Here is a 12,511-nt window from a genome sequence, read left to right as displayed (position 1 = left end):
AAGATTTCGTAGAGTTTACAAAAAGTTAGCTACAACTTAACATGCCAAGATTTGACTACCAGAAACTTTTGTCATACCACACACATGCCAGAAAGAAGAGCAGTAGGGAAAGTTGTAATCTCGCAACTTTTAGTTGTTGCCCTCCCTGCCAAAACGCCTCCATTTCAACTTCTTCAATGGGCACTGAGTAGGCGGAATTTCGGTTAATTATAAATACATTTATGTCGCCTTGGGGCCACACAAAAGCATGAGTATCCCATATCGATCAGGGAAGTTCCCTGGCTGGCAGTGGGAAGTGGGAGCTTCGGGCCAGCTAATGCTGACAAACTGCAGCTTTGGCACGAAATTGTTGCAGAAATTTATTATTGGCTTAACCACGACTTGGGGATGCGGAGAAGAGCAGCAAAGACGCGGGCTGGGAAATGCTGAGTGCACTCTGGCGCTGAAAAGCGTGAGTTATGCGCCCACTTCAGCCCACTCCAGCCCACTCCAGCCCACTCCAGCCCACTCCACCCACTTGCCATCCACTCTTAGCTCTCTCTATTGACCTGGCCAAGAGCTCCTGTGGGCAGGTGGGTGGCATCATCTCCATCTACGTGACTGGGAAATCTCTATGGCGAGTCTGCTCCCATTACGCCAAGCTAAAAAAGGATAAGGTTATCCCAGCGGGGCACCTAGCTGCGACTAGATACCCCGAAAAGATACTTTACGACATAAAGCCGAGGAATTATCGTGCTGCCAACTGAACAGCACAAATGCCAACTGATGGAGCTGCTGGACTGGTAGAAAAATTGTGAGCTGTCGAAATTATAACTTGGGGCTTACAGCTGCAGATAGCTAGTCATAAATTAAGAAGTTAGCTGCATCAGCTAACCAGTACAAAATTTATTATCAAATATAGATTAGCAGTATAGTAGCTCCTTACAAAAGAACATTGCCTTGGAAAAATATGATTTAAGTTTGATACCAGCATTCCAGTGCGTCTGTTTCTTCGCAATAATTGTTCATTTCCTGCTGAGCATTTGGCGCCATGCTTTATCTCTGCGTACCTCGCAAAATTGTAATTTCGGACAACAAGGTTTTTAATTATAAAAACAATTAATAACCGGCGAATGCGCCAAATGCGAGAAGGCAACAGTGACAATTAGCAAATTACAGCGTGCCGTGCTGGCATTTGTTAATAAAAGTGGTGTCGTCCTGACTGCAAAAATTGTTGGTGGCAAGTTGGCTGCCGACGCCACTTTAGCCAGTGACTTGTCCAATTACTATAACAACAGCGGGGTGAAATGAGGAAAATGGGCAGTGGACGGGCGGCATGGGGAGAAGTGTGGCATTCAAATGGCATGCCGCAGGACATTCGCACTCACACTCACACACATGCAGGTTGCAGGGGGAAACGGAAGAGCCAACTCAAAGTTTTTTCATATCCTGGGAAAATTATTATGCGCTTTTGTGGAATAGTCGAAGCTGGCGGCCAAAAGCAAATGTTTGTACTGCTGCTGCAGTTTTCGTCCAGGAGACAGGACACACACACACACATGGATACGAACACACACATGCTCAGGATTCGACAGTTGGCATCCTCGACTGCGATGGTCGAAAACTTTTGTCAAATTAGTTTTTTCCTTTTTCCCTGCGCTTTTGTGTGGCTACAACAGCTTGTGGACAACGATGTCAGCGTTAGTTTTAATCATTATCTGTCTCTGGGCCGAGGTTTTTACATTCGTTTTGGCCAAAGGAATGCGAGAGGCATTACAAAAATATATATGCATAATCGTCTGCTATTTGGCAAATTAATTCTGCTGCGCTTAACTTAATTGCGGTTTCAAATAGGCAACATTAGATGGGTTATTTCTCCACCGAATTGCCAACAATTATCATTGAAATCGGATAATGAGCTTATTAAAATAAAACTTATAGATTATTTGTCAGAATTAAATGTTAACTAAACGTATGAGTTACACTTAACCTTTTTGATATTTCTAACTGTTATTTCCCCCTTCTATTTTTGCAGGTAAGTTCAACCCTTTTGCCAATGTGGATGGAATCTGTGAGTAAATTGAATGGCTCTGTTTCCACTGATTTGTGGGACCTCGCTTAAATGGAAGGGACGACCAAAGGAAACCCGTTTCCTTGTTGGGCAGAACTTTATCATTTTTCAAAATGCATTTAATTTCATTCCATTTTGTCGCATTTCACTTTTGGGCGCCGTGTCTCTTTCGCTCTTTGACAAATCAGACGGAGGCAAAGTTATAAAACTTCATTTGTAAAAGTGCTACGTCATGCCGGGACTGTCTGGCGGGGGGCGGAGGGGGTGGGAGTGGGCGTGGCCGTGTGAAGAGTGAAGGGCACGAGTTAGTCATCATCAAATAAATCCCTTTTAGGTATAAAGTTCTTTGCTTTACTTTACTTTTGCCAGCCACCCGGTCGCCTTTCCACCCACTCGTTTTTCCACCGCCCACCACCCACTGGCTTTTCCTTCTTGTGTCTCTGTGGAAATTTTTTCATGCTCGAACTGTTTGAGCGGAGAATTTAGCAAGTTTTTGCGTTGTTTAACAAACGCCAAGGACAATGACAGCCGATTGAGTCCGAGGAAAAGCGGAACGGGAGGAAATGGAAGTTGCATCGCCGCGCTTTTCCGACTCTCCATTGATTAGTTGGCAAACAGTGCAATGGAAATTGCTGGATAATCATATCATGTCCGCCCTCTTTGCCTATTTGAGCTTGTCATCAATCAGGGCATTATGGCCAATTGAGCAAACATTGCGAATTTGTCATGGTTAAAGATCGTTTAACTGCGATGACATCTAATTGCCATTCACTTTCTCGGCCATTCTGGCATATCCTTCTTTCGTTGGCTTTCCTGTCAATTTCCATTTGAGCGGATATTTGTCGAACAAACTCAATTGATTTTCCAAGCTCACCGCTTTCCCTACCCTCCCCCTCTCTTTGCTTCCCCTTCAACCCCTTCAACCCCTTCATCCCCTTCACGGCTCATAAGCCACAAAATGCATTTCGAGCAATTTCCTTGTTTGGCCCATTTTTATGGCGCATGTTGCATACTTTACGGCACCACTGTATGTGCCCCACTCCGCCCACCTCATCTGCTTAGTTTTTCATCCCGACTCAGCCTTGACTCAAGTTTTTCAGGAAATCATTGCACCCAAAGGCGGATATATCCCTGCCTACCTACCCTCTTTTCCCCTATATAGTGTTGCACATACATGTATAAATATATATATATATGTATGGGCTATATCCCCTGTCCGCACTCTCTTCGCCAGCCGTCTTCGGCACTTCAGCCAACGCTTAAGTTGCACAAAATGTAATACATTTGATTGCACTCATGTTCAAGTTCTGTGGCCAAAGTGGCTGCCGGAGCCGGAGCTGGAGATGGAGCTGGAGCCTCAAAGGAGGAGGAAAAAAAGGGCAGGGATCCATGGCGATGTGCTCCACTTTTCACCCATTTCCTCGGCACGATTCCTTCCATCAGGTTGCCGGATTCACGGTCTCCCTTTGCATCGCCACACTCGTAAGTGAATACGGATGCCGTTCGTGGGTGTGGGAGCCTGAAAATGCTACAAATTGATAGATCCGCTGGCACATTGGCAACAGCAGGCAGTAGCAGCCAATTGCCAACTATCTGTTTATTAGGCCAAACATGGGCAAAGGCCTGGGTAAGTGCATTATGTGAGTACGAGATGGATGAGCTCTGCGGCTGATTCGTATTTAAAGCTTAAAGTACTCACTATTTACTACTTTGGGTGCAACTTACGTAGGGATTTGCTTTTGCCGGGCAGAAGAATTAAAATATTTTAATATTTGGTGAAATATGTTTTAAGCTTAGCTCCTTTGGTATTTCTCTATGAGCTAGAATACATAAATGAAACAAACCTGAGCTCTTTAAGTACCAGTACATTTGATGGGCTTTTGCGGCTCTTTCGAGCCAACTTCAACCGCTACAAACCCCTTTCATTAATACCGATTTGCTGTGAGTGGCCCTATGCATCATTCACAATTAAATCTGATTAGAGAGTTAGCGGGTCCATCAGGTTCAATCAAAACTGGCATGCCTAGTGGACCATTTACAGTGGGACAATGCCGGCGTGCTGGGCCAAATGGCAAAACTGACTGCCTGTCGCCGTTTTCCGCCCCACAACAGCCAGCCGGGTTATCCCATTCCAGTGGCATGGCTAATAACCTTTAACTGATGGCGGGCAGTTCCACCATTAGGCCGGCAAAAGACAGGAGATGGGGAAGTGGAAGTGGTAGGGGATGAGAATGAGGATGGGAAAACTTCTGTCGCTGGAAAACGGCAGTCGGTGCGACGACATGGACATCCGCTCAGGTTGAGGCATCGACATGCTAATAGCTTTGAACTTTTCGCAAATTGCAGGCAGTGCACCCACCCACCCAACGCCTTTTTGCCACTGGTATTGCCGTTTTGCAGTATTGCCGTATTGCAGTAGCAAGTGCAACTGCATTTGCGTTCTACTGTTAATTACCGTTATTGAACTTGTTTGATTGGCACAAGTTGGAAAGTTGGGCGCACCAAGGCAAACGCTGACCGCCGTTGAGCAGCCACGTTTTCCCATGGAAATCGGATTTCCCGGCCGGATGTATGTTTGCATGGTTGTGTGGGTGTGTGGGTGTGTGAGTGGTGCCACTGCCACTAGGAAAGTGCCCCACCTGCCACATGCAATGCAAATAAAGGCAGCGTGCCAGCCAGCCACTTGGATAATATTTCCTGCAATTAACAAGCTTTCACCTTTTCCTTTGCCGATAATATGATATTCCTTTCTTTCACATATACTCCCGCAGAGGTATCTCATTTCATTAAATAAAATAAATACATTTATTTGTATTCGCACAACATATCCAGGAAATATTTACGCCCAACCAGTCAACCTTGCGTTGAGGTTAAATTTTTGGAATTTCTTTGAGGGGAATTCAAGGCTTGCATATTAATTCTAAATCAGATTTATATTCCTGCAACTTGAGTCTGTGCAAAGCATGCTTATTCAACGTCATTTGTATACTACCAAAAAGGAGGAGCAAAACAAAGTGCAGCGGAACCGGAAATGCATTCAACGCCGCCTGCCAATTGACAGGCAATGGCCAACACAAAGGCAAAACTGGGCAAAACAAGATGGCGGACATCGTCCTTGTTGTCCTTGTCATCGCTGCGCTTTTCCCACTGTCATCGCCATGTGGACATGTGTGATTGTGTGCCAGTGGCAGTGGCAGTGCGATTGCCTCGTTGTTTTCGTTGATTTTCCCACTTGGCTTCGCCTGCCATATGGCAAACGCGTTTGGGCCATGGCTTTCTGGCATCCCGCTCCTTCTTCGGCTTCTTCGGATGCTAAAGTTGACTTTTTACTGATTTGAACTGCAAACTTTCGCCATAGTTTAGTTGTGCTGGTTGTTGTTCTTTTTCACAGCCATCGAGGGATTTATGGGCGCTCAAAGTGCTTCTCGGTTCTCAGCTCTCTGCTCTCGAATCTGGAATCTCGCTTGGGTGTGAAGTAAAAACTTTGTCCTTCCCAAAGTAGGAGAATTTATATATGAATAAAGGTGTATGTATACACACGTATCTATATCTATATATACGTGGCACACGAGTGGGTGAACGGACACTTGAACATAAACTTGTGCGAGTCAGTGTGTAATCAGTTGTAAGCCAACTGTAAGCCAACAGCAGATGATATCGATTCAATTTTCAGTTCTTTCGGGAAGTGAATCTTGTTAAGTGGTCAATTCATTAATATTGGCTTCAGCTTGTTGACTACGACTGCAAAAAATGTGTGCTTAATCCCGAAAAATAGCGCTGCCAGTGGATTTATATCAGTTGGGGATGCAAAGTAAGTTATGTCCAATTCGTTGAAGGGAAATTGAGGAGAAGACTCGTTGCCTTTGTCAATGGAAATTGCAATGGTTCTGTGAATGCAAATTTCGGCGATTTATTGCCAACCCATTTTGCTAATTTATTGTCCTTGCATTAGTTGTACGCCCACTTTAGCAAACAGATGCGTTTTATAAAGGGGCAGAACTCATCTTAAGAGATATCCTTAAATGCAGGACTACGCAATCTCAAGCTCACGATGATGTAATCCAAAATGTTATCGTTTGAATCAACCTTCCGTCAAGCTCGTGTGGAAAACTCACTTTTCGCAAACGTAGGTTTAATACATTTTGCTGGCACGAACTCAATTTCTTTTCCGCATTGCTTTTTTCGCTTTCACTTTGCTTCAATTTATAAAATTGAATATTGGTGGCGAAACTCGATTTGTCCACACACGACCACGCCCACGGAGGCAGGACGATTGGTACTGGCAAGGACGAAAAGGACCTACCGCTTTCCCGGCTGCGTTGCGTAAGTTGGTACATAATCTGCAGCTACTTACCCAGAAACTTGCAGGCAGTGGGATGAAGCCAGCAATTTATATTGTTTTGTAGGATTACACACTTTTTTATATTTCTTCCACTTAGAGCAGGCAGTTTTGGATTATTGGATTACTTTGGCACTTGGGTGAATTATTCTTCAGGCTTTTAAATATATGTGTTTATTTGAGGGTGTCTAAGTAAGTTCAGCATAAAACCAGCACAAATCCATCGATCTTTGAGAAACTAAATTTATTGTTTTATAAATGTTCTATATCCGCAGTTAAAACGCTTAGTGCATTTGCCTGTAATGCCTGCCAATTGCTTCATTTCTTAGCTCACACCCACATGCAAATGTCTTGGCACTTAGTTTATTTCATTACGCACACATGTGTGTGCAGCCGTGTGTATGTGTGTGTGTGTGTGGTGCATAAAAATTGTCATTTTCCCAGCGATTTTTATAGCACCCCATGCTCTATCGCCACCCCATTTTTCTGTGTTCGCCATCACTCCGAATGCCGCTGACAGCTTTACGTTTTGTGGGACGCACAGTGACTTACATAAGTACAGCCCCACACACGCACACAACTGAACTGCTCCTTTGTGTGTCATTTAGCTTTTGTCTCACGCGTGCCAAGTTTCCCCGCCCCCGGCCCGCTGCCATCCGAATTTTCCTCATTTTCCGACTTGTTTGTGCTCTTAATTTTCTTGCCAAGTTTGCAGTTTTCGCAACGTTTTCATATGATTTTTATACAAACGTGATATATTTCTCTGATGCGCCCGCTCACTTTTTATTAACGCAGCGCCGCCCCATGTATGTGTGTGTGTGCGTGTGTTGTGGGTCTTTGTCCTTCGTCCTTTGTTCTGGCTTATTCAATTTCACTTATTGATTTCCCTGCTTATCTGGCATCTATATACACTATACGAGTACGAGCATGTGCGCCAGGGGGGAAGTAAGCAAGAAAGTAAGCACCCTACTTCTGCCTGATGAACGCAAACTGACGGGCACGGACGGCCATGTGGTGGTCCAGTTTGTTCCAGAACTCCATCATGATGCCGCAGTCCGAGTGCCGCTCGTTGGGCGAGAGGGCCAGGGGGTGCAGCTGCAGGTTGCACAGCTCCTTGCACACCGGCGTATCCTTGAAGTGCAGATGGAAGGCGCACACCTGGTGGAAGATGACGGCGGGGTCAGCGCCCTGCGGCCAGCCCTTGAATTGCCAGTGGGGTCCCATGGCGAACACCGCGGCCACTCGCTCCCACTCGCCGGGGGTCAGGCGGGTCACGTTGTCGATGACCCGGTAGCTCACCAGCTCGCCCTGAAATTTGCATTTCATAAAGGTAATTAATCCCGCGACCAGGCATGCACTTATTATAAATTCTAACCAGCCATGGCAGGCATATACAGCGAACAACAACTATAAGCGAAGCACTTATAATGAAAATTTCCTTATTCCCACCTGAAATCGATGCTCGACTATGACCTCATCGAGATGCTGGCCATGGTGCATCTGGCGGTGGGCTTGTTTCAGGGGCACGTAGCGCATCTCCTGCAGCAGCTCCTTGGCATTGTACAGGGTGACCAGGCTCGTCAGTGCCGCCGGAACCACAATGATGGGCATTCGGGAGCGAGGATTCGTGGGACGACACCCACTGATGGCTTTCTTGGCCCCCTGATGGCTAGGAACACTCAAAGATCGGGCTCTCTTGCGCTCCCCAGTTTTTGGACTGGCGCGTAAGGTCGTGGCCCTCTCCAAGTGGCTGCCCTGCGGATTGATGCCGAACTCCTGCTGCTCCTTGAGGAATCTCTCCTGGCCATAGCGATTGTACTTGGACTTTTCCCTAGGCGGCACTGTCCAGGTCTCCGGCTGGGGCGGCACTATCGGTACTATCGGCACTTCCCTTACGACTATCGGGGTAGACTCCTTCGGCGTGGAGTGCATGCATCGCCTCTTGGAATCGTAGACGAGGTGGAGGTACTCCTGAGCAGCGGTCATCTCGCTCTCTCCCAGCAGCTGCTCCTCGAAGACGCGGAACGGCCGCTCGCGCTCCATGGCCCGCTTGCAGAGGTCCGCCTGCACGTCGCCCACCTGGCGGTCGTTCTCCCGCTGCTGCGCCCTCCTCTGCCTGCCGGCCACATCGACGCACTGCTTCATGGCCAGTCGCTTGGCCTTGATCATCGCTATGGCCTCCACAGTCATGGTCTGGCTAAGGGTCTTCAGAATGGGGTCCATTTCGCTTGATTTTCCCGTTTGTGGCACTCAAATTGCGACTTTCCAAAATACTTTATTGTATTATTTATCGATAAAAGCTCCGAGTCCGACTACACCTAGTGGCACACTTGATTCGATAATTTGATTAAGAGTGCAGAGCACACTGTTTTCGATTGCCAAGTTTTCGATTTAAGCTAATATATACATACATGGTAAATCAATTCGTTTTAACCAAGTTATGTTGAACCATTAGAATGAGTCGATGAATTAAACTGAAAGGCTATCAAATTATATGAATTCAAATTGAACATAATTTTAATTTCTACATTTTCCATTTATTGGAACTTGCTTTCACCCTACAACTCGGCTTTTCTTGGCTCACCTCCTTTGTTGGCACATAAAAAACTCATAAATATTCAAACTTTCTCGCAGCCATCGTTTATTTTTTGTCAAAGCCATTATTTATTTTTATTACATTGCCTTGGTCAGTGGTTCGTCCCGTTCCTCTTCGTTTCGATGGTTTTTATTTTTTCGCCCCGAGTTGTTTTTATTTGTAAGCTATTTTTATTTGACAAAGTTTCACCCACAGCCGGGGAAAAGGATGGCAAAAGAAATTGTCCCCGGCTTTATGTTATTGACTTTAATAACATTTTAGCTGCAAGGCATGAAAATATTTTTATAAATTTTGTTTCTGTTTTCCTCCGCTCGGCTGTTTCTTGCATTTTTCCCCAGCATCGCTTTGTTTTGCCGCCGAAGCCTGAAATTGATTTCTGCAATGGGGGCCCACTCGAGTTCCCATCATAATTTATGCATCCACCCAGTCAGCCCGTCAGCCAGTCAGACAGTCTTCCAGCCAACCAGCTATCCAGCTATCCAGCTAGCCTCAAAAGCTATTAGCTGGCTGGATTCCCCAGTTATCGCGGCTATATACGTGCATGTATGTAGGTGGCCCGAAGGGGATGCCCGTAATTGCTAAAGCGAAATTTCATTACCAAAAACGAAAACGAGCGGGTGGCATTGTAGACGGGTTTCGTTTCGCGTGTGATAAATACCGTAAAAGGTCGCCGCCATCGCCATCGCCATCGCCATCGTCATCGGCATCGCAGCCTGGAAAATGAAATTTTCATCCAGACTCTTGTGGCAGCCATTTTGTCGTTGGTGTTGCACTAGAAAATGTCTGAATGGCGGATTGGCGGCTGCGGCAGCGACAGCGACAGCGGCATCGTTGTCGCCATTTTTGTTTATGGCCGCATTTGTCACGGCAAATTGTATTGCCAACTGGCAACTGGCAACTGGCAACTGGCGGGCCTTGCCTTTTCCCGGCATATTTACCATTTTTCCGGTGCTGCCGCGTTAAGAATGCGGCATAAAAAACGCGATGAACCGAAGGGCTCACCTTACGTCTACGGCCTTTTGGCGTGTTAATTAAACCGGCGGGAATGGCCAGGATGATCTGATTGCTCATTCGGCTCAGCACTAATTAAGTTTATGGCATAATGGCGAAAAAAAAAACGTTTATGGTATGGGCGGCATTTGGAGGACAGACACATTTTTCGTATTTATATTTCATGTAGTGAGGGCGAAGCTTTAAATAAAAAAAACCGATTCAAGGGCCACGATGACCAGAAACACCGAAAACAATGCTGGAAATTGAAATTGAAAAGAATGGCTTACTGACATAGATATGGAATGAGCATTTTAGCTTTTCCATTCACGGTTCTTTTTGCAAAGAGTCAGCGAAGCGAACACGAGATGCGAGTGCATAACTTCAAATTTAATCAGAGAAGAATGCGACCACGCATAGTCATTCTGGCCGCGGGGAAATGGAATCATCGCTGGCCAGCGATTTGCACCCAACTGCATGGAATCGCATCAAAGCAAGGAAAACGCGGCAGCAGGGAAATGGGAAATGGGAAATGGGAAAAGCGTGTTTCGCCCGCCTTCGGCGATCGTTCCACACAGCTGGCAACTAATTTCGCCTCAGTGACAAGACAAGGCCATCAAAAATTCCCCTCCCAAACGAACCATGGCCAATTATTGTTTGCGGCTCCCTCGTTTTATTACGTAGCCGCAGCGTTGGCCCGTTTACGGCACACGACCCTCGGCGGACGCTCGTCGGCTGGGGAGGGAATGGGAGGGGAAAAACAATTTTGTCAGCTTATAAACAGTAAAAATAAAATGCCGGACTAACCAAATACGAGGACCAACGGCATAACTATAAAGCGCCATTGAGACACGCACACATGCAAGCGCACACACACAAGACACCCAGGTTCACATGCATTTGGTGTGTACACAGCGCGAAACAATCTCTCTATTAATCTATAAATCAGAAAATGATTTTGCTATCTATAAATCCTAAACAGGTTTTCTGGCATCAGTGCTATAACTTTTACGTTTATTAATATTACTTTTAAATGGCATTTTAAAATATGAAACATTTTACAGGACAAGAGTTAGTATAAATAGTTGATGTAGCTACATATGTCTCCACAATTTATCCCTGTGTACACATGTTTGCTTGGCTCCCTTTCAAGGCTGACACTTTATTACCTTCCTTGGCGAATTATTTCCATTATGTTTTCGCATTCGGAGCAGATTCATGTGCCCTGCACACAGGCCAATTTAATGGAAATGAGATTGGCTTCGGCTGAAGGTGCAATGAAGCCGTAGGTTGGAGAATGGAAACACGCCCGTTAAGTGGGCAAATAGTGTCGGCACTGCTGATCAATTTCAGTGACCCCCTTTCGTCCTTTGTCAGCACAAGGACCCCGAGTTCCGATCAAGTTGTTTCCCATGGCGCATCTCGACCATCTCGTTGGGATGACTTCAAATGTGAGTGACAGGCAGCACGGCGTATATGAACTGGAGGTCTGTTTGTGTGCTTGATTGTGCTGAGGTTCGAGGTTCGAGGTTCGCACACATACCTCATATACCACCGAGGCACAGAGTCCGCCAACCTTTTCAAAGTGCTACAGAAAAGAGAAAAAATAGAAACGGAATAAGAGCTCAACTGCTGCAGCCGCAGTTGCAATCTGTATCTAGTTTCTAGTATCTTTCCGTTGGTATTGCCGGCGTGTCCACTTGGATGTCTCTCCATCATGTTTGCACATTTTGATGGCTGTTTGATGTGCAACAGTTGCACTTCAAGTGGCCAGTTGCTGCCTGTCATCTCGCTTTGCGAAAGCAAAATATCAAGCATTCGCCATGTGGACCGACTCTTGGCACTTCCGCCCGCAGGGGCCACTTGGCCAGAGAGAAACTTTTTATTCAATTTGATTTTCTTCAACTGCAAGCAGCTGTTGCAACTTCCCCACAAAATTGAATCCGAGAACGGATGCCAGCACACGAAATTAAGCGGAAACTCTGAAATTTATTTTGCCATGGGTTATGACAGAATATTTATATCGATTTTCTAAAGCGCTGGAATATCACAAGCTTTAATCAGTTGACTTTACGATATAAGTGGGCCACACGTGTATTCACTCTTCCCAGCGACTTTTCCATTAAGCCAGAGCTGAGTTGAGTCCTTCCTTTTTACAGGACTTGTTCAGGCAATCAACGAGTCAACCTTGACGAGCAGCTGCAACTTTGCGCACTCAGAGAAAATGCTCGATTCCGTTTTAAAAATAACTAGTTAACTTCATATAAATCGTTTAGGTTATTCCACTGCTTAAGTGAAATCTCTATTTCCTGTCATAACTAACATGAAATATCCCACTAGTAAAGCAGCTACTGTGCTGAAACTTTCTTAGTTAGTTGTTGGTTTTTCCTGCGAGTGTCCTTGCGACTAACAGTTTAGCACGACATTTGCAGGCTGACAGGAAGTGCACTTCAAACGGAAATTGCGACACACATATTGCCAGCTTCCTTTGACTCGACTCGTTTCGCTCTTTAACAATATGCGCACGTATGCTAAT

General features: G+C 45.7%; 2 protein-coding genes across 2 annotated transcripts in view; one reads left to right on the top strand and one right to left on the bottom strand.

The window, feature by feature from the left end:
- LOC120444378 overlaps positions 1–12,511 on the top strand; it is a 120,377-nt gene that overhangs the window by 62,385 nt on the left and 45,481 nt on the right. The gene's annotated exons all lie outside the window — the stretch shown is intronic.
- LOC120444381 (parafibromin) lies at positions 7,146–8,713 on the bottom strand. The gene is made up of 2 exons (XM_039623987.1): positions 7,839–8,713; positions 7,146–7,697 (listed from the first exon to the last, which is right to left on the bottom strand). Exons 1-2 carry the CDS (start codon positions 8,610–8,612, stop codon positions 7,356–7,358), a joined length of 1,116 nt encoding a protein of 371 aa, XP_039479921.1. The 5' UTR covers positions 8,613–8,713; the 3' UTR covers positions 7,146–7,355.

This window comes from Drosophila santomea, chromosome 2R (genome assembly GCF_016746245.2).
Source record: "Drosophila santomea strain STO CAGO 1482 chromosome 2R, Prin_Dsan_1.1, whole genome shotgun sequence".
Classification (NCBI taxonomy): Eukaryota; Metazoa; Arthropoda; class Insecta; order Diptera; family Drosophilidae; genus Drosophila; species Drosophila santomea.
This window is presented reverse-complemented; position numbering and strand designations above follow the sequence as displayed.